This window comes from Dermacentor albipictus, chromosome 7 (assembly GCF_038994185.2).
Source record: "Dermacentor albipictus isolate Rhodes 1998 colony chromosome 7, USDA_Dalb.pri_finalv2, whole genome shotgun sequence".
Taxonomy (NCBI): Eukaryota; Metazoa; Arthropoda; class Arachnida; order Ixodida; family Ixodidae; genus Dermacentor; species Dermacentor albipictus.
Window position 1 is genome coordinate 47,669,314 of NC_091827.1, and position 27,820 is coordinate 47,697,133.

The 27,820-nt window shown below is 46.5% G+C and overlaps 1 protein-coding gene across 1 annotated transcript in view; it reads left to right on the forward strand.

The window, feature by feature from the left end:
- LOC139047970 (uncharacterized) overlaps positions 1–27,820 on the forward strand; it is a 136,252-nt gene that overhangs the window by 33,370 nt on the left and 75,062 nt on the right. The window contains exons 6-7 of the mRNA XM_070522206.1: positions 3,169–3,213; positions 21,507–21,578. Of these exons, the coding sequence (XP_070378307.1) occupies positions 3,169–3,213; positions 21,507–21,578 (117 nt within the window). The remainder of the gene's footprint in view (positions 1–3,168; positions 3,214–21,506; positions 21,579–27,820) is intronic.

Sequence of the window (27,820 nt, forward strand, 5' to 3'; positions counted from 1 at the left end):
TCGCGGTACGGGTACGAACGCAATTGTTATTCCCGCCTGCGAAACGTGGCGAAAGCGTTCTGTGCTTAGAAGCGAAGTTCCAATGGCCGATGACACAGACGCTAAGGCGATCTCAGCACTAGGGGCACGGGTCACGCGACGAATGTGACGCAACACGGCGCTATCTGTTTTGAAAATGACCTACTTCTCCGTTTATTTTATTTCTGCATTTATTTATTTCTTTTGGCACGTGGCAGCATACCGTTTACAAACACCCGCCGCGTTATACATGTGTGACTATTTCTTCCACAGAGTTCGAGGTCGCTGGTTCGAATCCCTTGCGCGTCAGCTGCGTTTCGGTTGGAGCGAAATGCGATCCTAAACGCAATATAATATATCGCAGAACTGCTAATTCTAAAATTTATTACCCGGTTTTTACACGCATCTTATGATGCGCCTCGCCCATTTTCTCAGTACTGAGAAGAAGGCTGAGGTCTTCAATTGGTTTGTTGGGCTCCTCAGAGTCCTTGTCCGGACAACGACCTCGCTAAGGATACTCAATTTTTGAAATAAGTTATACCATGTGTTTGGCGCATGATAGCCTAAGTTGCTTATGCGCCATAAAACCCAATACAATACAATACAATGCAAAATCGCTCACACAATTAACGCTAAGGTGCGCGTTCAGAAATCGCAGGCGGGCAAAATCAGTCCGAAGCTTCGCGCTGTTTGGGGCACTTCCTTTGTGCTTTTTCGTTCGTAGTACGTTTTCATTCTTCATTCATTGCGGCGCAAATGAAGACAAAGCTTTAGTTAAGTAGTTGGCTAGGTAAATTCAAGACAAGGAAGCGATTGTTCTGCTCGGCAACCGCTGCCAATTTCGATGAGGTTTGCTGCGTTTAAAGAAAAACCTAAATCTATTACGCTTATTCGAACGCGATCTCTATGTATTCGTTCAAAATTGCAAAAGCGAAAACGAGTTCTGCAGAGGCCAATGCACATGTAGGCTGGAATTTCTGCCGCGAATAATGGATTGTACAACTAACCGCGATGCGCGAAATTGTTAAAGTTTCATTCCATGCGACCAGTAATCTCGTGAAATTCTTCATGCACCGCACATGTGACTACAATAATGTCACACAATTTCTTTCTCTTTTTTTTTGCTTTCTTGTCACCTATTTTGTCATAGTGGCGAATATACATTCCGGAGACATCGCCAAGAATAGCGCTACCAGTGCTGGCACATACAAAGTCGCTAAATCAAAGAATTAGTGCGCCATTTCATGAACAAGTCTGGGTGCGCACTCCATAAAGATAACCTGTGAGCCAATCGGCGTTGTGTGTGCTCGTTTTATGCAGGAATCTGTTAATACGCCGAACAGAGGTGGTCTTTCTTTCAGTACATTGCAGTTCCGCCTCCCATTGAAAATTAGCGCCGCCATGGCCTGGAGTGGAACACATTACCTCGTTCCCTGTGCCAGACCCCATAGGTAAAGCCACCATGGAGTTACATGCTCAGTTACACCATGGAGGGTTACAGGTTGTTCCAGTTTATTCAGACAAAAACCCAGTTCTACGTGATGCGCCAGGCCCGTCTTCCCACATGTGGTACACCACTCTGCGTGGGAAATTTCACGCGGCAGTACGAGACTGTACGTCTCAATAATGGCTGCAAATTAAGTTTTCGTGAGACTGCATACGAATACAAGCCAAACGCTGAAACGAAAAGAAAATACACACTTTTATAAATATTAGCGTCGCATGTACCGAAAGGTAGATCGTTAAACCTCCAAGCTAGAATAACAGATTTCGTTTCTGTACAGTTTCTCCGCTGTTGTACTGATATGCAACCAAAAAGCGGGCTCGACTGCGTTTAATCGCGCTGCCCGCAACCTATATACAGTCAATCTTCGTCAAGAGCCAAACGCAGCGACAGTGTGAAATGCGGGGCCACGGCAATTGGCGAACAACTACGGTTTCACTACACGTTCACCACGGCTCCCCAAGAGTGGAATTATATAGCGTTGTACGGATAGCTGTGCAACTACGTTTCATTTCTATAAAAAAAAAGACAAGGGCTCTGGCTAAAAAGCTGCCCCTGAGAAACATCTGGCAGAGGTCTCCAGCCCCATCTGTACAATGCACTCAGCCACAGCAGCATGCACGTGATACATAGTGTCGCGTGCATCATCCGAATAAGAAAAAAATGACAATGCATGGAGGAATGATTAACGTTAGTGTATTCGTTATTAATGAAATGCAACTGATTTATTTGCTCCAAAAATGATAACGTTTTCAATGTGTAGTAGCTGGACAGTCAAATTCACTACTGATGTGTTTATTCAAAACAGCAGGTAGTAAATTCGGCAGTCTTTCTCTGAATAATTTTGGCAGCAAGCAGCTTGCATATTTCTTTGTAGGGTGACCCGAATCTGCGATTTGCCTTTAGCTTTCAAATGGTACACATTCGAGCATCTCTACAATGAACCCTTTTACAAAGTGACTCGTATGACGAATGATTTCGTATAAGGCAAACTACATCTACCCGCGCGAATTAGCTCATGTGTTTGACACTCGTAGGAAGCATTAACCACAATACGGTAAACTTTCTGTGAAGGAACATTTTTGCATGTTTGTGAATTGTCTCCATATCTAGCACTAAAAGGAAACAGAAAAGCACAATTAGATGTGTTTAAATTGATATAAGAGAAATAAGAACATCGAGTACAAATGTGATTTAGTATTGTATAAACTAACGGCTGCATTGAAAGATGTTTCTTTTTGTTCTTAGTTGCCTGTGTATTTTCTTTAATATGCTGGCTCTGTGAAAAATTTTTCCGCATTGGTCAGAAATTATTACTTCATTCATATGTTGTTACATATATGATTTCAAATGTTTGCCAGACTTTTTTTTTCTACTGCAGACTAATGTTAAAAAGCGCTGACCAGTGCTATAGTTTCGCCAATTCATGCAACATATTTTTTTACGCATTGTGTATGCATTCTTTGTAAGAACTGAACAAAATGGCGACCATGACGTCACATGAATACCATGCTCTAACGTTGGAATGTTGTTCTCCAACGAAATGGTATCTTTCATCTCCACTTTAGCCTCCCAGATAAGCGAGGTTTTCGTAGTGTTTAGGTTGTCGCTCTGATCTTTTCCTATTACCCTTTCCTCCTTATCAGGCAAGTCTACAGATGCAACCGAAGGCAAAGCAGCTGATAACGGTGGTAAGCAGCCCATCTGCACAATCCTAAGAATTTTTTTGAAACACATACTAGAGTGTCGAACCGAATCACTTTTTCCTTCCGATTTTCGCTTCAGTTTTCGTTTCGGTTCACTGAAATCCGATTCCACTCCAGGGCGAAAAGATAGTGGTTCAAACCACCTAGAGCTGGTTACATAACCGAAAAATAATTGCACGAAAGCAGAGCAAACTTATTCTGTGCAATAACTCTATACCTCTGCTAAACTTCACTGAAATATTACGCCCGGGAAAACATTCTATGTAAATAGCATGCTGTCAACTGGTGCTGACGAGGAGATGAATACCTGCCGTTCATTCGTACTGGGGACCAGCAACAAGTATGTTTTTTTTTTTTTTTTACGGTCGCGGGTATTTTTGCCCACACCTACAGTCCGGCGAGTCCTCGTATTGGGTGCAATGCAAAAACATTTTAAAATCACGGGAACATGGTCTGCGTGTATAAGTGAGGTAGCATATTTGAGCAGGATGAAAGTGCCCGTATGAAAAGCTCCTGACAAAGCGGCAAACCTGAACCAAATTTTTTTTTTCGATCCGGCGTGAAGAGAACAAACATTCCAGTTTTCGGTTTTTGTTTCATTTCCGGTTCGATACGCTACATCCTACTGTATACAGTGAGAGAGAACAGAAGACGAGGAGGATCATATTTCGATGGAGGCGAAAAGCATGAATGCTCCTGTACATTCATTACGGCGTGCCTCATCATCGGGTTGTGGTATTGACATGTAAACTTTCTTTTGTCAAGAAAGAAAAATGCAGTAAGAAAAGTCTTGCGTTGTGCAGGTCGCACAAGCACTGAGTATAATGTAGGAATGCTGTGCTGCCACAAAAAGCTTGTGGGGGAATCCGCTGACCTGTATTTTCAAAACATAAAGGAGCAGGACGAGCGTTGGGAATATTTCTAATTTGCGTGCGTTTTTGGACCACGAACAGGACTAAATGTGTTTAGCTGTCTAAGCCATTTGGGGCTATTTCGTTTCTCAGCCAGATTAGCTGACTGCGAAATCAAGGGGTGGCAATCCCTGCTCGAACAATGACACTAATCGAGCGTGTATGGAAGTAACACGTGGTTGGCGGGTGACTGTGCTCGACTGATTGCCAAGAATACTGGGCGTGGGATGCCCTCTATCCGAGGCCGTCAGCTTTGTGCTGTGTAATTGAATGGGCACTGTGGTTCGAAAAGATCTGCTGAATCTTGTCAAAAAAGCCCACTATCAATTATAACGTTGTGGATATATGAAAGAAGACATCTAGTTGGAGCCACATTCGGCATCATTCGGCTCTACGAGGAAAAAATCTCTAGGTTCTCGGCAGTTTACGTCACTGGGTCAACCGTTGGAATTATCAAAATGCACCGGAACCTATAGTCAGTGGCAACCTAACACGAACACACACACAACTTGCACAGAAGCACCAGCCAATAAGGTTTGCCTGTTTTCGTGACGTCAAGCGGCTTTGCGCTTCTAAAACGGCTTTCTTCGCATATGTCTTTTGTATCGCTGGTTTTAGGGTAGAACCTGAACGTCCTGTTAAATTTTGTGGGTGATCCTGATATCATTGCTCAGCCATAGGTAATTCTAGCTTGTCCAGTTAGCCTTGCGTTTATATTGGCAGAACAATGTCATTAACGTGTAAAGGAAGTGCAGTTGGCTTGTGTTCTTTCAGAGATGCAGGGCAGGTGCAGTGCATTTTTGTGGGTTGAGCTTGTTATAAATTGAGGTTGTCACGGGCTGTAGAGCATATAGAGATCTCAAACCTCCGAAGATATATATACAACTGACAGTGATCCACAGGAGACTAATGTCAATTGCGATATATATTTATACAGAGGGTCCCAGCTAACTTTAGCCAGAGATTTAAAATATGCGAACGCCACGCAGCTGGACAGAACCACGGTAATGTTGTGCACCGTCGTTTGGAGATCCTCAAATTATTCTTTTTCATTCCGCCTAATTATATAATTAGTCTTAATTATAATTAGATGAAAAGTGTCAATGAGAATTGTAGAACGACATGAAAACTCCCGATAGAGTTTCTTAATCTGGGACACCCTGTATATGCACCGCGTGACCACCTTCATACACGTACACTTCTCTTCCCCTATGACACTGAATAATGCGAACGCATTAAAATTGAGACGCATTCCTGCGTTTGGGTTACCTATCTACCGGGTATGTACCCTTCGAGTCGAATCGACCAGTTTGTGTCGGGTTCGCATGAGCTTCCCGAATGTTTCTTGCCCTTCTGTAACGCCAACCAGCCTAGGCTCTTCTGCAGCCACCTATATACACCCGTCTCATACATGGGCCGTTTGTCCGAGCTAACGTGCTTCGAGGTTCCACAGTGGCACCAACAGTGTTTTGTTAGCAGAACCTTTGTGCCAGCTGTTATATTTTTCTCTTAATCATCATTAGCTTATCAGTCATAAGTAATTGTCAATATTTAATTGCACAAGTGCGTAAGCACGAATGTCAAATTGTGCATCGCATTCGAACGCATCATATTAACAGATTCCAACTCGCCAAGTGTTTCTCGGTTATTTGCTCCGCATTTCAAGTTTGTGGTGCAAAGCGCGAAAAAGAATGCCAGGTCCGCGTGTTTCCCGCACGCGACGCCAGCGCTCTCAAGAGGGGTTTCAACGAATCAACACCACTGAGTGACTGACTTGGTGATTGGGAAAATGTGACAAGGCGACGGCATAGCTGGTGGCTGCTGCTGCTGCCCCCCCCCCTTTTTTTTCTCAATGCGAAGCATTTCTTTGCCTAATAAGAGCCAAGGTCAAACGCGAGCCTTCGCAACGTCAGCTTGTCGCCGATGCGCGCGCCCCCTACGCACCCCCTCGCTGGCTGCTGCTCATTAGAAAGCTTTAGAAGCGCTTGCGTCCCCTTAAGCTCTCGGCTAGGCGCCACCTTGCTTTACACGCATGCGCGTGCACCCCGATACGCGTGCTCGCGTGCGTCGGCGAGCCTTTCACGGGCGAGTTCTCGCCACCACCCGTCGAAGGCTGCCTGTTCCTAGAGGGAATGCACAAGGCGTGGCGGTCCATGCGCCTGGGTGGATGTGCTCTCCACAATTAATCATATGTTGCGCGTACGCGTCTACTGGCAGACACGATGGCCCTTCGAGAGTGTCAGGCGGAAGAGTGCAAAGATTCTGCTGAGACTAGAGGTACGCGACGCGTACTGGATGGCGATCCAGAAGGGGAGTTGCCGGGGAGGGTGTGATTTCTTCAGGATTTTGCGCCACGTGTAGCGGAGAGAGGTTTCGCATTGACTCAGACAATCATCGACGATGGTTTGTGCCGTAATTATTCTCTTGTGAAAAAGCGCCAAATGGCCCACTGAACGAAAAGTCGGCCAAACCCTTCCCCTACCGGAAATTGGGGGTAAGAGAGCCTCTGGAGGACCTTCGTGATGGTTAAGTAACCTCATGGTAACGGTGCCGGATTGCCTCGTCCTCCAACTTCCTCAGCTCGGTATCTTCTTTTCCTTGCTGTCGGATTGTCAGGGCTCTGGTGACTATAACCGCTGGATCGGCGCGCCCACGGCGAGCCTTTCACGGGCGAGTTCTCGCCACCACCCGTCGAAGGCTGCCTGTTCCTAGAGGGAATGCACAACGCGTGGCCGTCCCATCAGTTTTCTGACACTTAATTTAACGGAAACGCATCCAGCGCAGCACGCGCGAAACCCTCGCCTGCCCTTTCCGTCCCCGGCGGAAGCGAAACTCCTGATTGGTTGCGCGCGTGGCGTGAGCTCGTGCCTATGCAGCTGTCAACTCATCAAACCGCCCTTTCCCGTATCTGCTATGCTCTGGGAACGATTTTCATTTTTTTTTTTTTTTGCGTGACAATGCCCCCGAAACTTGTGAGCCAATACAAGCTTGTTAACGTAGAAGCTGTACAAAAAAAAAACCTCGCACCAACTTATTCGCTAAACTCGACAAAATTACTCGCTGCGCAAAACTCGAAAGACCACTCAGTGGCGTTAAATTAGACCTAATGCTTTCGCATTCACGACTCGTAAGTGGTGAGGTGTCCTCGGATTTCCTTGCTTCGCTTCATTCCTACTTATTATCGCCGTCCTAAGCCGGTGCGCAATGTTCTAGCAAACAGCGTGACGCGGCCGCTGCGGCCGACAGTGACGTCATTGCCTTGTCACTTTTTCGGAGTCAGCCTTATTCTTTAAGGCACGTTTTAAGAGGAAGCTTTCACTCGGGGGCTCCTACATAAAATGCATGGGAAAGGAGAAACTCTTATTCTTTGCAGCCACTGCACCAGATTTTATGAGGTTCGTAGCTTTTGAAAGTATAAGTTAAAAATCTAGTGACTGTTGGTTTCGAATGCTTACTTAAGTCGTCAAATAATAATAAAACCGGCAAAAATCGCAAATTTTCAGAAAACTAAACTATACTGTTCACAACTCGGCAAAATCGTAATCACAATTCTGTCAATGTAACATTCGGCTAAGACATATTGGATTTATCCACTTAGGATGCTCTAACGGATGCAGTTTAAACTGGGATATCTGCCCTTGATGCCGAGCTAAATTTGTGAACTCGTGCTTCCATTTCTTTTTTTTAAGACCTGCAAATAAATTCATGCCTTGTATCAAAATTCTGCTACCGACAGTCAAGGATTCAACTTATTGACTCAAGTGCAAAATATTCCATAAAAGATCAGCCCAGCGGTTGTGTCAGCAAAAGTGTTTCTTCGTTTCACATGCGTTTGATTAAGTGGCAACGCAGTTGGGCCAGAGCTTGGTGAAATAACATAGCTCGCGGATAGCATACGCTGCAGGGAACATATCGGCGACGTTTTGCCGTCCGTACGCAGTGAGTGGAGCTCGCAAGCGGATTGTGAAGTCCCCATTCCCTCAAGCGCTCTTTTCAACAGAAGGAACTGTCCGCGCTCTATTCTAGACGCAATATTTCGTCGTCGGACGCACTACTTCGTCGGTCCCCTAGACGGCTGCTATTCGCCGGTAGCTGACATCATGCTGCGGTCGGCTACGCGGCGTAGATGCCGCGGCCGCCGCGAGGTGCCGCCACGAGTCCACTGGCTAAGCGCACTCCGGCTCGCTGTGGAGAATCGCGTTTGGCTTATGTTCAGCGCGTCGTAGGCACCAAAGGCGGAAGTCGGGGCGTCTACGTTAACATCCAAATTGAAATTTGAACTGCGCGCCACGGTGACATTTAGAAGGCGGAACGTTGTCGGTGCGCCACACTGTGCTGTAGCCATCGCAGTGCAAGGCATTGAAGACGGAAGGGGAGCAAAGCGGAGGCCGTGTCTGATTGCCAATAACACCGCTTCTGCTGAACTCAGGGAAGTACTTCGTGGGGTAAATCATGAGAAGCCAACAAGCACTGACACAAAGGACAACATAGCGGAAATTACTTGTGCTTAATAAATGCAATAAAGAAACGATGAACCAATGGAAATGAAAGTGGATGAAAAAGCAACTTGCCGCAGGTTGGGAACGATCCCACAACCTTCGCATTTCGCGTGCGATGCTCTACCCATTGAGCTAACGCGGCGCCGTTTCCCCATCCGCGTTCTTGGGTATTTGTTTCCTAGTAGAATCCTGAGTGGGTTCGCCAGCGTAACCACTCACAGACCTTGGTGTCGGATGTTTAACATAGTAATAAAAATCGGGCCCCTCGGTTAACCCTCTTTCTTCTCGTTTATTACATAATGAGGGTCTCGAATCCGGCAACACTGATGCCTTCAAGTAGCATGTGTGGGTTTACTGACCGGTTGCTTTCACCCAAAAAGAGCGTGCGTCTATTTGTCGTACAAAAATCCCTCACGTGACCTGATCCTAGGTGCCTAGGGACAGCATCGTTTAGGGATTTTTGAGAAGGCGCGATGCTAGCGCCGAGCGACGCCATGGCGTGTTCGTCCTCGGCGTGATCGTTCTCTGGAACGCGCGTTGTTCAACATTGCTCATGTGATTGTTACGTGCGTTGCTCGTGTGTTGGTTGTAGGTTCTGTGTTACTTGGCGGAAAGCCGTGAGTAGTGCGGCAGTGCTGCTTTGCCCTCGGTGAGCTCTGGCAGTACAGAATCTGCGTTGTGTGACCCGTGCTTTCTTGAGAACCCGGCGGTGGTGACAATTGAAATATCGAAGTGGCCTAGCGCCTCAGCAGCGAAGTTCTGCGAACCGCGATGTGGCGTCGCCATGTCCGACTTTGCTTAACGGACATCGAGGGATGTGCTGCCCGCTGCAAGTCATGTAAATGCAATTGCGTCGACCGCCCACTGTTCAGCGCTGAATGTGTGTTTGGTGTGCTGTGCTTGAAACGAGTGGTGCAGCCGTGCAGCGAGGGTGGCGGAGGAGCAGAGTGGCTTAGGGGCTCCGTTGGCGCGTTCAGACATGTGCACCCGTCTTGGTCTCATTAGCGACTGTCGCGGGATTGTGGTGTGATAGGTCCTTGCCTGGTATGAAGTTTACGACGCTAACACACAGCATGTTCGCGTTTTTCCGCGCTATATGTCATTTGCATGACGGCCGAGTTGAAAACGAGACATAGGTCTGTGTTCTTTGCGTTTGTGCGTTGTAAGTTACTTTCTATTGTGGAATTTCGAATTACCCATAATACCCTTTACGACTGATAAGTGGGCTACACGACCTGTGTGAATCAGCTACCGTATGTTGTGACGCTCTTCCATGTGGTAGACTGATGCATGGTGCGCGTTTATTTCTGTACTGTTGGAAAAACCATTTGTTTATTCACTCAATACGAATGTACGGCTTCTTCGCCGCAGTACAATTTAGTTACGGGGTGAAGCATACTAAAAGTGGGAGGGGGCCGCTATCAGCCAGCATAGTATGTCCACTTAGGCGACCTGAGAGGCGGCGGGTGCGTGAGTGTATAATTAAAGAACTCTTATTATGTCCAGTGACAGTGGCCCCCTTTCACTTTTAGTATGCTTCACCGCAGTACACTGCTTAGGCTTCAACGCGAAATATTAGTGTATTGCGAGAAAGATAATCGTAAAAAGCCTAATTATGCAACATTTCTTTTGTAGCTTGCTACACAGCATTACAGGGTGTAAAAAAACATCGTGCAGTAAAGCATACTACGAGAGGAAAGGGCGCATAGGTTTACACTGTGCTCATTATTTTCAATTGTGACATAATTTGCAAGTGCATCTGTGCTTGTGGTAAGCTTCACTGACAATCCTTTCTACATTACAAGTTCATATTGCAGGGAAGCTTACTAAAGCACATTCGCCATTTTGTAACATTGATTCACCTTCAATGCAGGAGCACAATGCGGATTCTCGCCCCTGCTTTTGGCTGGACTGCACATGCTCTTTGAGAATTGATTCATTTCATTGATTCATTCTATGATTCTATGATTCTATGCGAGACCTAGCAATGGGTAGCCCAAATATAGATTTGAGAAAACCAAAATGAATTCAGCAGTAAGAACTAAAGGGTTGGTTTGGTGTAGACCAGTGGCCAAGTCCGGATATGAAAGAGGAAGAAAAGCCGAGTCTTTCCACTTAAACACTGGGAGGTACAACTCGCACAAATAAATACGACTCTTACTTATTTGACTTTTTAAAGGAGATTACCGACTAGCATTGGCAAGTGTTCACTTCAACAAACACTGCATGAAGTAAGCTTCCTGCGCATATTTCACCAGTTACCGCATCATTGTTTCACATTATGAGTGAAACTGCAATTTTCTTTATGCCTCAACTTGCCCAATTTTGTGTTTTGCAGTAGGATGTCTGCAGTGCTATTAAGGCACTCAAATACTCATGAATAGTAAGAAATAAAAGTAAGAAAGCAGTGGCTTTTTGTGCGTAGAATATGCATACACCTGGTGCTCTTATGTTCATTTTTTCCCTATCCGCTAAAACATTCTAAACAAGAAAAGTTTATACACAATTAGTTTATACACAGACCACAACTAAACCACAGGTATCGTTGGTAAGCTAAGTATATTTATTCGGTGACATTTTCTGCAACCCTGCTATTGGGCTTTCCTTCCTTCCTTTTCAGCTGTGCAGGTTCATTAAGAAGTGAAGAGACAGTTTGGCAATTTTAATCGTTGAAAGACTTAGCGAAACCTTTTTGGGGTTATTTCTTGGTTTCAGATTCTGCACATGGCACTTTAAGGCGTGTTTTCTGTGTTTTTTGCTTTTTCTTTATGGGTAGGGAATGTCAACATTTTTTACACCATGTCAAGTATGTGGTGCCACAGACTCTTCTTAGATGGAGTCTTGCTCTTTCATTCTGTACAATGTGATGTCGGTTTTTTGTGTCCAAGGCTGGTGATTGTAGCATTTTGTTGTTTTGCCTCTGTCACCCAAGCTTGAAAGATTGCTACACACTGCTGGTGGCATGACACATGTGACATTTGCAATATATGGCCACCATAAATATAATAAATAGAAGTTAATTCAAGAGTAGTGCCTTTGCATGGCGGTGCAGCCATAAATTGTGGCTGTAAGGTACCAGAAGTGCAGGTAGCACTGCTTGTGCAGAATATAGTGCAACTCTACTACTTTCAAACATCATTGTTCTTAACGCATTTGTATAGCTCCAGTTCTTGTGAACAACACACACCTGGTGGAAGAGTAACTTGCACCTGCAGTTGGGGCCAATGAATAGCCAAATTTCTGCCTGTTTTCATGTTATTAGCATGTTAGTAAAGGCAGTCGTTCTTATAGTGACCTGTATGCCCAGTGTAGAAGCTGCTGCGGGGTGTCAGTATCTTGTACACATCTTCAGCTTTGCAGGGGACACAGCATCGGGCACATAGTTTGCCACAGGCCATGTCTTTGGTGCAAGTTGAGTTGACCCACTCGCAGAGGGAGAACCAAGCTTGTTGGATATGATGTAAACCGCTTGTACACTCAGTGCCCTTCATTCATTTTGTGTGACATATGTGGTTATAGCGACCCCTGTTTTATGCACTTCTTGTCCGGCAGCAGTCTTGCATTTGAAACACTTGGCATAGCTTTCAGCAAATTGGACAGGAATAACACTGAAAAACCAGCAGATTTTAATCATTGCACTTATCATGCGAAGGTTCGTACAGTATGATGAAGGCGTAAATAAATGAGGGTGTTCCTCAAGGCCTTGTAGCATATGTCACGAGTTTGGGGCAACATGATGTATAGCACTTTTTTGATCGCATGCTATAGGTTTAGCAGCTGTGGCCATGGTTGAAGTGCAGTGCAAGGTCAAGAAAACGGATATCTATGAGCAGCGCCCTGGTAAAGGAGACTCTGGGAAAACTAGTGGGAAGCCTGTTGAACATCTGGTTGACCCATTTGGCTCCATCAGGCAAAGTATGGTAAAGAGAAGGAAGTCGTCAACATATCAAAATATTTTTACATATAAATACTGTGCTAAGGTCATAACAAGTGTTAGCGCGCAGGCTGGGCACGACCAACTACATATGCCTTCTGTTCGGACATTGCTTATTGTTACTAACCAGGATGGAGTGGACAAAAAAAGAACAGCAGCTCCATTAATTTGGATTCACTGGTATCAACAGTGTCTTGTAAGTGTACATTGCCATACTCCCCAATGCCTTCTCGGGTGACATCAGCAAGGACCAGCTTGAGGCAAGGGGTAATAGACGTCTTTACAAGCTAAAAATGTATGCGTGCATGTAGAGCACATTGTGTCGAAAAAGTAGGCACTTCACAGGGGCACTGGAGAAGGAACAGATTATTAACAGTGGGCAAAGACAAGCTACTAAACACCCAACAATGTTGCCATTTAACGACATCTGAAACAATCCCTCTTAAAGAGGAAATCATCGTTGTGTATCCATAAAGAGGGCAGATGGGCAAAGCCCCTTCAGTAATGCTGCCAGCTTCAAAAGCCCACTTTGCATGCCCTGAATACTTCCTTCTTGCGACTTTGCTGGGTGCAAGCATTCTACTGTCCAAATGATGTCATTGAGAGCGCTGTTGGTTTGGTGGCAATACATTTCAGAAGCAATTGCAACAAACCTCCCTACGTAGTTGGCCTGGATGCTCACGGTACTTATGAAGCAGCACCATGAGGCAAGCAAGGTGAACGGATGCCTCGAAGCCCTTGTTCATTTATCACACTGTTCTGTTAGTAACAACCATGAGACTTGAAACCAACAAGCTCAAGTTCGGCACTCGCGTGGTTACTGCGGAGTATCCATAAAAAGCACAAAAACAGAACACTCAAGGGAAAGGATACAGCACCATTTAACACTTAGTATTGCTGCAGCCCACCCCTTTCCTTTATTTTGTGTGGTCGTGCTACATCTTTTTACTATAGATAGGCATGAACTTAGGTGATGTCCCCAATCAGTGTCCAATTTTTATATACACTATGTGCTGGTTCAAAGAGTCTCGAAACACTGCAATGGAAGCTTCAAGTAGAAAAGGTGCCTGGAAGAAAAAAAAAGCTGTGCTGCAACCATCTCGGCAACACCTTGACCCCTTCATAAAAATTGTGCTTCCATATCAACTTGAGCCCTCCAGTTTACAGTAAGTACCAGTGCACTTGTGAACAACTAATCAATTCTCAAAGAGCGTGTGCAGTCCACCCAAAATCATGGGCTTGAATCCACATTGTGCTCCTGCATTGAAGGTGAATAATGTTACAAAATGGCGAATATGCTTTAGTAAGCTTCCCTGCAATATGAATTTGTAATGTACAAAGGATTGTCAATGAAGCTTACCACGAGCACAGATGCACTTGCAAATTATTTCACAATTGAAAATAGTGAGCACAGTGTAAACCTATGTTCCCTTTCCACTCTTAGTATGCTTTACTGCACGAGGCTTATTTACACCCCTGTAATGCGGTGTAGCAAGCTGCAAAAGAAACATTGCATACCGTATTTACTCGATTCAAAGCACCCCCTTTTTTCACGTTCGCGATGCCCAAAGTGAGGGGGGTGCTTACATTCGAAAAATCTAGCATGACACCCCGCCCCCCCCCCCCCTCTCCCGCCTTCTTTTCGCTGCGACATCACGACTAGGCGGGTGCGATAATAACATATTTTGCAAACATTCAAAAGAGAAATCGGTGAACACAGTGAGCCCACCGCTTGTGTCGGATGCTCAGTTACTATCACTGCCACTCGAGTTCGTCGCACCGCTTGAACTGCCACTCTCGGTATCCCACAGCAGGTCGTCTTCCGTTCGGTCGAAGTGGTTTGTGATCGAGCAGTTCCTAAATGATTTGACCACAACATCCACTTGAACCCGCTTCCACGCGTCCGAAATCCACTTTGCGATGGTTGATGGGGACGCTTTCTGTAGCTTTCGCCTGATATCCGCACAGTCCGGCTGTACGCGTACTCGCGCCGCGGACGCCGTTCCATCTCGGCACTCCGACGGTTCCGGCTCGCTGACAGTGTGAGCAAGCGCGCTTGACGGCCTTGGCTACGCGCGCTTCCTAACAAATAGGGGGGTGCTCAGATTCCCATGCAAACTTTTTTCCCAATCTTTCCGCGAAAATAGTGGGGGGGTGCTTAGAATCACGAAAATACGAGGCTTTTTACGATTATCTTTCTCGCAATACACTAATATGTCGCGGTGAAGCCTAAGCAATGTACTGCAGTGAAGCATACTAAAAGTGAAAAGGGGCCACAGTCAGTGTACATAATAAGAGTTCTTTAATAACAGGCCGCTAATGAGACCAAGACGGGAGCACATGTCTGTGCTCTGCTCACACTCTGCTCCTCCGCCACCCTCGCTGCACGGCTGCACCACTCGTTTCAAGCACAGCACACCAAACACACATTCAGCGCTGAACAGTGGCCGGTCGACGCAGTTGCATTTACATGACTTGCAGCGGGCAGCATATCCCTCGATGTCCGTTAAGCAAAGTCGGACACGGCGACGCCACATCGCGGTTCGCAGAACTTCGCTGCCGAGGCGCTAGGCCACTTCGATATTTCAATTGTCACCACCACCGGGTTCTCAAGAAAGCACGGGTCACACAACGCAGATTGTACTGCCAGAGTTCACCGAGGCCAAAGCCGTACTGCCGCACCGCCACTACTCACGGCTTTCCGCCAAGTAACACAGAACCTACAACCAACACACGAGCAACGCACGTAAGAATCACATGAGCAATGTTGAACAACGCGCGTTCCAGAGAACGATCACGCCGAGGACGAACACGCCACGGCGTCGTTCGGCGCAAGCATCCCTAGGCACCTAGGATCAGGTCACGTGAGCGATTTTGGTACGATAAATAGACGCACGCGTTACTTTCACGCAAAAAGATGACGTTCTCGTGACGCCTGCGGCAGAAAGGATGTTCCACATCCGCCGCAAATGTCTATAGGCGTGGCGCTGGCTAACACCCCCAGGGTTCTATACTAGGAAACATATACCCAAGAAAGTGGATGGGGAAACTCCGCCGTGGTAGCTCGTTTGTTAGAGCATCGCACGCGAAATGCGAAGGTTATGGGATCGTTATCCACCTGCGGCAAGTTGTTTTTTCATCCACTTTCATTTCAATTGGTTCATCGTTTCTTTGTTTCATTTATTAGGCACAAGTAATTTTCACTGTTATCCTTTGTGTCAGTGTTTGTTGGCTTCTTATGATATGACTAATAAAAATCGGGCCTCTCGGTTAACCTCCTTTCCTCCAGTATTCCTGAAATAGCCCATTCTCATTTCAGATGCCTTTCTCCACTTCGGTCCACACACCCTCCACAGCCTTCCCTCTGCCAAAGCAGAAAAAAAAATAAAACTGTTAGAAAGCAATGGATAACTGTGGACCTATACAAAAGAATACGTAAAAAGAATACTAACAGTTTCATTAGATCTCGAAATTGTGACATATTGACTGAGTTTAAAAGATTCAGAAATAAATTAAACTTTGAAAATTTTACAAAATGCGAAACGATCAACGTAGATTGTGGAATACTGTGAACGATTTAACTCGACGAGGGTGAAAAACGCATATCGTGAATGAAATTATAATCGATAATGCCAGTGTAGTTGTGAAAAATTTGTTGATGAAATGAATCGACAGTTTGTTAGCACAGCGGTATATAGTGGACAAGACTCAGAAGCGGATAGTTTTATGACTACAGGGCAGGTTGATTCCATTATGCTTACAGCAGCAACCCCTACTGAAATTGAAACAATTATCATGGCCTTAGAAAACAAAGCTGCAGGCTGGGAAGACGAAATAAAGGCCTTACCTGTTAAGTATGCCGCTCATCTTATTAGTACTGTATTAACCCATATAATAAACTAGATGCTTACACGTGGTGAGTTCCGAGATGAATTAAACATAGCTAAGGTCACCCCTGTTTACAAAGGTGGCGATGAGAAAAAGCTTACCAACTACAGGCCGAGATCTGTTTTGCCGGTGTTTTCCAAGATACTCGAGCATGTTATTAATGAATGGTTGGCTTACCATCTTTTTTCCTAAACACGAAATAATTGCGAAGTCGCAGTATGGCTTTCAAAAGGATAAGTCTGCAGAACTAGCTTTAATAAACATAAAGGACAAAATAATTCAAAATATTGAGAACAATCTACTCACTCTGGGAATTTTCTTGGATTTGAAAAAAGGCATTCGACACTGTGCAACGTGATACCCTTCTTAAGAAGCTTGCTGCGTATGGTGTACGAGTTGTAGCACAGAATTGCATCATATCTCTCAAATCGGTATCAGTATGTATACGTCGACAATCTGGTATCACAAAAATTGAAAGTCGAATATGGCGTCCCTCAGGATCAATCACAGGACCCCTCTTATCATAAATGATATAACGTCAAACCAAACTCACCTGAAATAATAATGTATGCTGACGACATTAATATCTTCTTCACTGGCACTACAAAGGAGGTCATAGAATCACCAGCAAACAGTTACCTCGTACACCTCTCCATGTGGCTTAAAAGCTACCGGCTGTGTTTAAACACATGCAAAACCAAATATATAAATTCTAAGCCAGCAAATAAGAGTCCCCTGCCGCTACCCCTACCTTAACGTGTACTTTGAGGACACGTTACTGAAACACGTTCTTGGGCGTATGGTTTAAAGAGGTCCTTAGATGGAATACTCACGTTAAAAAGTGAGCTATATCGAGTTACTGGCTGCGTGTATAAAATACAAAATATATACAAATACACCTGGCTGAAACAAATTATGCTAGTCACTTTTCTATTCAAACCTCAGTTACGGCATTTTAGTATGGGGAACTATGACAGGTTCAAACTACAACAAACTAATCATTGTACAAAAGAAAATATTGAGAATGCGTGAAAACTATGTGGGTGGCAAACGGACTCCGAACAAAACCGCTCTTCATTAAATATAGCAGGCTTTACTCCATTGGATTTATAAAAATAGGCTGCACACAATACCTGTCGACAGTTGCACCTCATACGCAATACGTAGGCCACACCATCTAAAGCCAGCCACAAGAATTACGGAAGGCAAACATTGAATTATCAAACGATTAATATATTAAAGAGTGGTAACTTTAACGTACAATACACACAATCCTTCCGCAACTTCACAAATGACTGTAAAAACCTATTAGTGGGCAGTGACATTGCATTTTCATTTTGAGTAACTTGTGCTCATCCCTGATAACACATGTAGCCTCAATTATGTTCCAGATTTTCTCAGCGCTTGTAAATTATATTTGCCATTGTTTCGGCGCTTACATTGTACATAAGTCTAAGTTATTTTCTGAAATGTTTCTATGTAATGATCCATTTACTGTATATGCTATTTATTTTCGCGCCAGTGGTTCTATGGCTTTCTTTTCTTTGTTGACTTATGATGTAAGCCAATTTTATTGTTATATAATACTTATTCCTCATGTATCTTTGCTTTTTCAAAAATCTATCCCGTTGAAGCAAAAGTTATGCTTTGAGGCATGCGTTCTGAATAATTGAATTTTTCGCTGCTGTGTGCAGTGTGTTAAATATATGTTTGGCAAATATGCATATGAATGTCATGTCGTGCTGCCTTGAACCGTAGGGGCGCAGAGGCTCTGTCAGGCATTTTGCCTTTACCTCTGCCCCCTACACGGAGAAAATCCGCGAAACAATTAAAAAGTGGTTATTACTATTATTATTAAAAAGCGGTTCAGAGCCCCTTTAAGACCGTTGCGGTAGCACGCGCATCAGGTAATCCACGTTCGTACGGTCCTTGCAATCAATGCCAGTACATGCTTAGGCACCCGAGGCTTAACCGTTGCGAGTGATTCCCTCTGCCACATGCCTCGCTTCCACGCAAGCATGGCGTCCTGATTAGGCCGGCTCAGCTATTTTAAGCCCTGCACGGGTCCACCACATATTCAATTATGTACAGACCGTCACAGCTGCCTCCACTGCACGGGATAGATTGCACGTCTGTTTGGAATGTCCCGCCATAGGGCCCCACCTCAATCAACTGCGCCGATCACAGACAGCTGTGCAATCCGCTCAGCTGGACCGGCTTGGCTGGCCCAACTGATTCTCGCGAAGACCAGCAGAATTTAGAGGGACTCATTCTGCTATTTCTGTCTCTGTGCCAGGAAAACGCCCTGAAATAAGGGTGTTGTCACTATCCACCCGCCTTCACTTGGCATTCTTTTTCGTGTTTTGCAGCAGAATTTAGGAAGGCGGAAATAACTGAGAAATGATACTGGGCTGGAAAGTATTCAATGTGATGAATTCGAATGTATGGCACAAATTGACATTCACGTCCACACAATTATACCAGTAATTATAAATTTAGGAAATTTTTAGTCGTTAAATAAAGCGTGGTACCAGGAAAAGGTATCGGAAATATGCGCAACGCAACGGCTATACAACACACCGTTGGTTCCATTGCCGTATCGCGTTGGCTGGGACACATGTCCTTATTGACGCCTAAAGGGACGCTAAAGGCAAACAAGAAGTCGACGTAGACCACTTAAATACCGTTGCAGAAACCTTGCAACGCTTGTTTTGTGTCAAGAAAGGGCTTAGTTTACGAGAAAAGTGCATCTGAAGGGTCCGAATACCAAAACGCAAACGCGCGGCCAAGGAGAAACCGAGCCAAGACAGAGCGGCGGATTTGCCGCTGCAGCTTGCGTTCTTGGTCGTGGACCGGTCGGGCATCTCGCGACATAACATGGAAGTTGAATTCTCGGCTCCTTGCAGCATGTGCGAGTTTCGCGAGCCTGCATAACCAGCGCAGCACTACGCTGTAACGAAACCGCTGTGTGTCAGTGCACGTCTCAGCGCGTAAAGTAGTGCGGCATATGTTGACTAGGCTTACAGTCGCCAAATTACAGTCGCCACTAGGTGGCGCGCCGATTGTCCAGCTACCGAGGGAACGGTGGTTAGTGCAGGTATAAGGGGGTGTCGCTTGCACCGAGAAAAATGCACTCAACGGCGCAAGTTGGTTTACAGTGTGCCACCAAAGGTGCCCTCGGATATGCAGACGCATTCCGTGGTATAGAGGATAACATCTGCGGGTTTAGTCTACACAGGGAAACACTTGTTACTACCGATGTATATTCAGAGAACTCACTCGCAAAGAAACTTTGCATCGGACGACATTTCCGCGGGTTGTATCGGTGCGGTGGCCTTTCTGCCTTACGCTCAGTCTACGGGCAAGTTCCTGACTGAGCGTTAAATTTGATGAATATCCCTAATTGAGTGCGAATGTCAAGATTCTTGTTTTAACTGGAGGTGGGTTAAAGCGTTGCTCTAAATTTGACTTGAACGAGCACCTCCAGTGTTCCAAGAAGAATATAACTTCAGTTAGGTAATCAAAACTCGCTTATTTAGCGGGACTGCTCCGCGAAAAATGCCACGCTCGTTACGCTCAGAGTTGTTTTATGAAAAAGTAGACTAAAAGAACACGCTGTATTAAAAAAAAAGAAAAGTTCCGCTCTCCTCCACTCTCGTCCCCGAAGCGCAAATATTATATCAGCCCTCGTGGTCCGAGTTTCATAGCTGAAGTGACAAATTAGTATTTCTCTGAAAGAAAAAAAAAATCTGTTCAGTTTTTGACAACGTATCAAAGGTTTTCGTTATCAATTGCTACCTCAAAGTGTCAGCGAAAGCAATAATTCAATTTTAATTCACATTCACAATGCTGAGAAACATAGCCACCAATTGTTTTAAGATCATTTTCGACCCACTCAAGGCACGTTATAAGCCCTAAGCAGCAGGCTCCCAACCTGTACCTCAGAGCCCAGCATCAGCGGGACAAGACGCATGGTCATTTGCGAAATATATTGAACTAGGTTTACCTGCTACACCACTTCGACAAATTACGTGATCATTTTTTTTTTCGGTAGCGTATCTGAGGTTTTCCTCATTATTTGCCAACTCAAGGGGCCGGATGAAGCCCAAGGAGTAAGCTTATAATTAGAACTCTCCAACGGAAGAAAGATCCGTCGTGCAGTTGTTTCTGAGATATTTCTGTGTCGAAGAATGCACATGCAGATATGAGAAAAAATGCACATAAATATATCTGAAAATAAATTGAGAACCCAAGCGGTTGGAGAAAGCCCATAAAAAAAGTCTATTTATAGATATCCGCTAGATATAATTTTTAGGTATCCGATATGTATACACATAACATAGTGAGCTATATATATATATATATATATATATATATATATATATATATATATATATATATATATATATATATATATAGATACAGTGAGCCAGCGTTTTTCATTGCTACTTATACTGTGTATTTTCAGCACGTCATTTTTAAACCTTCCTCATATAGGCTCTCCCTTCTCAAATGTGCGCTTACTCTGAGGGTAGTGCAAATAAATGAATGAATAAATAAATAAATAAATAAATAAATAAATAATATAGCTATATTTATAGACATCCTACCACTGTGCCGTACCAGCGGTACCAGTGGTATTATATACCGGTAATACTGCGTGTAATAAAGTGATTCTAGGTTCTACCGCGCACTTTTTATCCTTGTGTAAGGCTGCACTGTCTTTCAAGTTTGCCCACAAGAACGGTTAGACAGTAACAAGCAATCCCAGTGAGTTCCTGAAGTATCTTAAACGCATTACAAATTCATACTAAGTCATGACCTTCAACTCTCCAATATGCGTAACAAGCCTATTGCAAGATTACTCAGACCCCCTTACGTTGGGCGTAGCTGTCCATAGATAGCAGTTTTCGATTGCTCGAATCGGCAGAGAAGGAAAGCTCCATGCAGCGGCGTAGAATTGAACTGTGACAGCAGTGTCCGCCATGTGTTCCAACTCCAGGAACCGTTCTTAATTACTTGTATTTTTTACGCGCTTTCTACAAGACCATAAAGAGAAGGGGCACGAAGACACCACCAGCCCTCTTGGACCACCTGCACCACCAACAGCGCACGAACGTAAGTAGCTTTACTGGACCGTTTGTCTGGCGTCGCGGCTTGTACGAGCACAAGACACTCTCATTGCAACGTTTCCAATCGCTACAGCTTTCTTAAAAAAAATTACGTGGCCGAAATACTTTTTTCTTTGTTTTCTTGTTCTGACAGCAATTGCACACACTCGGGCGTCGTTCGTGTGATCGGCACCGCCGCCGCCGTCGTGCTGTACCGCTATCGAATGCGCACGCGTGGTCCCATGTGGGGGCAGATTACACTCCCTTTCATGTATAGATAGCGGGTAGCTGCCGAAGCTACTACATGCGTGACTTTCGAAGTTACACTAACAGAAGTTTGAGTAAAAATCGTCATGCTACCTACGCAAAATCTGCTTGCACAGGTGGCTTATCCGCCTTCGCGGACGCCAATTTCCGGAAACGTTAGTCGTCAAACGCACAATTGAAAAAAATATGAACTTTTCTTTTGCGATATCGTGATTGTCGCGTAGGTTCAAATTGGAAACTTGAGACATTCGTCTCTGAAGATAACTTCACTTTGAATCTCCTGGAGCGTTTCTGCTTCGAGGTAGTCATCTTCAAGGGCGACGCTCACTCACCTAATTTCGCATTCCGGGCCATCGATATAGACACAGCGTTGACCCTTCCATTGTGACATATCTTGCTGTGTGTGTCTCAAAGTCTTGATTAACGGCAGCGCAAGGACACCAGAGGGGAGACAATAATTTACTCTGCGCTGTGTCATCTCCTTGGCGCTTCCCGTCACTCCTCGTCCTCGTCACCTTACGCTTCAGTGGTCTCCGAGCCCATGTAGGGGAACTACGGACGGCGACTATGGGGGGTGAACCCAGTGAACTGTGAGAAGAAAACCCTGAGCGACGAACTAACGACGACCATTCAGCACTTCCACCAGCGATCCGACAGCCGTCAAATTGCATCCACCGACATTACCGTCACCGTCGGCAACAGCGCGGTTACAGCTCTCGTCGCCTCGGGGCCGATTGTTAAGCTATAGAACTTTCTGCACAATTACGAAAAGTTGCGACAGCCTGGCAAGGACAGAAGTTGCGCACTGCAGGTGGCCATCAAGTGGAATGTGCGCAGCACAAATTAAAATGCGTGAGACGACATCACGGGATCGTTCCTCGTGCCACTGTCAATTATCTTTGGCATACATTCTCTCAGTGAATACGGTGCGATTATAGGTCTTCGCTACTTGCTCGTGGCGTTTCCAGAGCCTAATTTTACTGCAGCTGACAACGTTCAAACTCGGAACACTGCGTTCCGCGTTTCCGACAAGCTGGTTACGCTGCCCATCAGATTTTTGCTGCACTGCAATGGGCAAAAAGACCTATTAGTAACGGTCTGCAGTGAGCAATACTCGCATCTCGCAAAGCCCACAACCATCGCTTACCTTAACTAGCCTGCGGACTCCCTGGCCCCTCGACATTAGCCGCGCTTTCGTCGTCCGATCATCCTGTCTAAGTGTTAACTAGCAAACTTAACGCCAATCACACGATCAGCACAAAAATAGGTCCATCTAAATATATTGAACTACTTCGGCGATTGCTTCGCTACGTCGAGCCAGAGTCAACCAGACGGGCTCGATAAACATCGTATTTTAAGTGCACTGAAAGATTCGTCCGCAAACATGCCTAGAGAATGTCACGAAAAAAAAAACCTATTACGCATGAAACGCGGATGGCACCGAGCAAGGCCGATGCGTCGAGATCCCTCAATTCGCTCAAATTAAGTGCGATTTCTGCGAGGCCGTCGTCATAGCACCACGGCATCACGTTTATGAAGATATATGCTTCACTTCAAGACCAATTTCCACCCTGTGAGTTTATTTTGTGCACTTCCGCGAGGACTTTTTACCCGAGGCGGGCGCCATGTCGCCTAGCCTTCTACACAATTACGAAAAGTTGCGGCAGCCTGGCAAGGACAGAAGTTGCGTGCAGCAGGTGGCCATCAAGTAGCGGGGAGTGGAATGTGTTTAACACCATACCCGCCGCCGAGTTCGCCGCTTGGCCGGACACCGGGGCTCCCGCCGGCACAGACATCTACCCAAGTCTTGCCAACTGCACTGCAACGAATTACGAAGTGATCGACCGAGAAATCGACCCCTCGGAGGTTTCGGTCAGGAACGGGTGATGCGACATCGGCCCTTGAAGAACGACCAATCCTAAGCCTAGCCTCAACGTGGCCGCCAACGTGGCAGCCTCCGGCGCCAGAGCGAAAGCACCCAATCCCGTGTCGGCCCGTAAAGAAATCAAGGCAAGTAGAATGCCCTTACTCCCGCAAAACGAGTCCAAAGTAGCAATTCGCATCCGCGGTGGACTGGACATCGCCAAAACCGGACACGTGGAAATTGTGCAGGCCATTCAAGAAGCAGCCAGACTCGAACCGACGCAGTGCCACGGGGACACGATTTGCCCCAACTTAAAACAGCACATCATGGTCGTGAGTTCCCCGCTTCCCGGGAACGTCAACGGACGTTTGAAAATTCAGAGCGTCACCATCGCCGGACCAGACGTACGAGGCCTCCTCCTACCAGACTGCGCCGGACGACACGTGCAAGGGAGGCATTCGCGACATTCCGCTCCACCACACGCACGAAACGATAACCAGGATCGTCGTCAACCAGAGAAACCCGCTTGCACTGCGGCGAAGCGCAATAAGGAAACCGGGACGATAAACGTGGTCTTCGAAGGACGCAAAGTTCCCAACCACGGGATGTACGGATGTGCATGGCGAGTGCTACAGGAAGCAGATCACCGAAGTCATGCTTGCAGCAAACTAGGGCATCGAGCAGACGTACGCCTCACACCACACCGGAGAAGCAGACTTGGCAGGGGCTGCGGCATTGCGGACCCCGGAGCAGATCACGCTTGTGAAGAGGTCTCTTGCGCGTTGTGCGACGAGAAACACTTGGAACTCGCGATCCCGATCGGCCAGCATAGGTCGCAGGAGCCGCTGCCGCACATCAGGGAGCTGGGGCTGCTCCACCTCGGGGGTGCGGTTCGTACCCCCTGTCGGAGCCAACCGCTGGGCCCAGCGAATCAAGGCGACACGGGATGCCAGGCCTCCGCAACGGTGGGGACGCTGCCCCCTAACTCTGGGCTGCTGAGGGACCCATCTCAGGTGAGCTTGGAAGCCTGGCCAGAGAATAGTGCACACAAAAACATCTGAGAAAGAATTAAAGCACTCGAGCACGAGAACTCTCAAGTCCGACGCACAATGACATAACTGGCTAACGAGAATAGATTTCTTAAAACGCAAACCGGCATACCACACGCACTGACACAGGACACACACATGGACACTTCACCCAGTTCGGCTCCCCTCCAGCGTAGCGGAATCAGAAACGGCTAGTCAAACCCCACCCGCGGGCACACCAGCCACGAAGACATGCAAGGCCAAGACCATGGAAGGCGACACGCCTTCCAAGGACATAGACGGTAAATTGGACAAGATCTTTCGTACTCTACGTCAACTCCAACTCGATGTCGAGTCACAAAAGAAGGGACATGACAGACTAGTAGAGGTGGTTGATGGCCTAACGGGCAAGGTAGAAGTGATAGAGGAGGGCTTCGGCGCCAGGATCTAGGGCCTCGAGAGAACAAGTCTTTACTCACTCCACGGCACCGGTCAACTCCCCCGCCTCCCCCATGGTCAGAAAGAACACTGCAACAAGCGATATCGTTACATCCAAAACGGTAGTAAAGTGCGCAACCAAAGTAGAAAGTAAAAATGGAGAAGGCAAGCAAGAACCATCCGAAAGGCACCAAATGCAAAAGAGCAATCAAGGCAAGCTAATAATCTGGCAATGGAATTGTCGTGGGTTCGCAACAAGCGGTCCTGCATCAACACATCTGACACTACATACAAGCCGGACATCAAATTCATTCAAGAGACCAACACCGACACATCTGCACTTCGGGATATGAATGCAATTGCTGTTCCACTCACAAAAACCTGCAGCGGCGTAGCGACGTTTGTCAGTAACAGGCTCGCGTGGGCCGAGATTGACAGAAACAATCAGGACAGCAAATGCGAGCACTTGCTCATCGAAGTCTTTCCCAAAGGCAAAAACGCTAGCACTCACGTACAGCAGCCCGCACCACAGACCGCAACGTTTCCGACGATTGTTGAAGAAGGCCAGGGACAAAGTCGGAGACAAGCCGCTAATTATTGCCGGGGACTTCAACGCTCCAAACGTAGAATGGGGCCACGGTGTCACCAGCTTCAAAGGCAGAAATCTTGCCACCGATGCGGAAGAGATGGGACGCACCCTGATCACGTCCGCGCTCTACCCCACCAGGATGGGCAACTCGGTCTCGAGGGACACCACCCCAGACCTCACGTTCATCCTCAACACCGAGGCGGCCGCCTGGCATAATACTGGTGACGACCTCGGCAGCGACCATTACATTGTGGAAACGTCAATAGCAATCGCCTCGAAACCCCTACGAAAGTGGAGATACACGTATTGGGATGCGTTTAGACGGGTAAGAAAGCAACGTACCCACAAGCTCGCTACACTAGAACACTAGAAAAAGATCGCACTACTGAACAAGGACATTGAGCAGCACTGTGTGCTACTTTCCAACCAACAATGGGACGAAGTATACGCGAGGGCCAATGGCAGCATGAAATCGGGCAAAACCTGGATCCTGCTCAAACACTTTTTTGGCAAGGGTCAAACCAGGGGCTCCCAGACCAAGGCGGCCGACAAGATGGCGAAACGCGAACTCAAAATCTCCAACGAGCAAGAATTTATGGCACGACTTGCCGAGAGATACATGCCACTCTGAAGCAGCGACAAAAACGAGGCCGAGGCACCCAGTTCCCTGTACACGGGAGCGGACAACTCCGACTTTGACGAACCCTTCAACCTGGAAGAAATCAAGACCGTCCTTCAAAACTTGAACGGCACATCGGCCCCAGGTCCGGACGCTATTAGTAACAAGACTTCATCCTGTTCCTAGCGGATTGAATCAATTAGGTCTGGGCTTCCGACAGGGTCCTGTCGAAATGAAATAAAGCCACCACGGTTCAGAATCAGAATCCACTTTATTTCCAACACACTAGTTGGGCGTCCCCAGGCGAAAAGCAGTCGCAGACAGCTTGACGGGACGTGGGAGCCTACAGATATCTCATCCCAAAGCACAACAAGCCCTCGGGCGTCGAGAACCTCAGACCCATATCGCTCATCTCGTGCGTGGGTAAAGCGGCGAGACACGCCGTTCAGAACAGAATCTCCAGATGCATCGCAAACAAGGGACTGTTACCACACACCCTCATCGGATTTAGAGCCGGTCTGTTGACTAAGATTTTATTCAAGCACCACATCATTGATGACCCCATTGGAAACACCAAGACCATTCTCGGGTTGGATCTCGAGAAAGCGTTCGATAACCTCTCTCACCAATACATTGTGGACACCATTTCCGACCTCACTTCGGAGCTAGATTCCATGCGTACGTCAAGTCATTCTTGGATAACAGGACGGCTACGCTCCGATTTGCCGACCTCTCCACGGAGACTCTCTCGCTGGGAAGCAGGGGCACCCCGAAGGCTCGGTCATCTCCCCTATGTTTTTTAACCTTGCCATGGTGGGACTTCATGAGAAAGTGGGACAGATCCACGGGCTCGAGCACACCATATACACAGATGTCATCCAAAGGAACCCTGGGCGTGATGCAGGACATCTTGCAAGAAGCAGTGAACACCATAGAAGAATTTCTAATTCCCACAGGACTCAGATGTCCGCCTACCAAGTCGGTGCTGCTCGTACGCAGATCCACTCAGAAGGGCCGCAGGCCATACTCGTCAGACTTCGATTACAATCAGGAAATCACCGTACGAACCAATTCGGGACATGCCATCCCGTGCATCAACAAAATCGGGGGCCTGGGTATGATCGCAGAGACTAAAGACGTCAATGCCTCTATGGTTCAGAAGCTCATCATCAAGACCAACAATGTTCTTGGGCTCATCAGAATTGCCAATGGACACAGGGACCACAAGGAACATAATCTCATCAAACTCATACACACGTTCGTCAACTGTCACTTCGCGTACGTTGCGGCAATACTCAATTGTCAAGATCCGAGAGAGAGAGACTCAATCGCAAGCAAACCCTCGGCATTCCGACCAGCACCAGTGACAAGAATCTGGGGCACCTGGGCTTGCAAAAAACCCTGGAAGAAATTGCCGAAGCGCAGCAGCGGGCCCAGCTTGCTA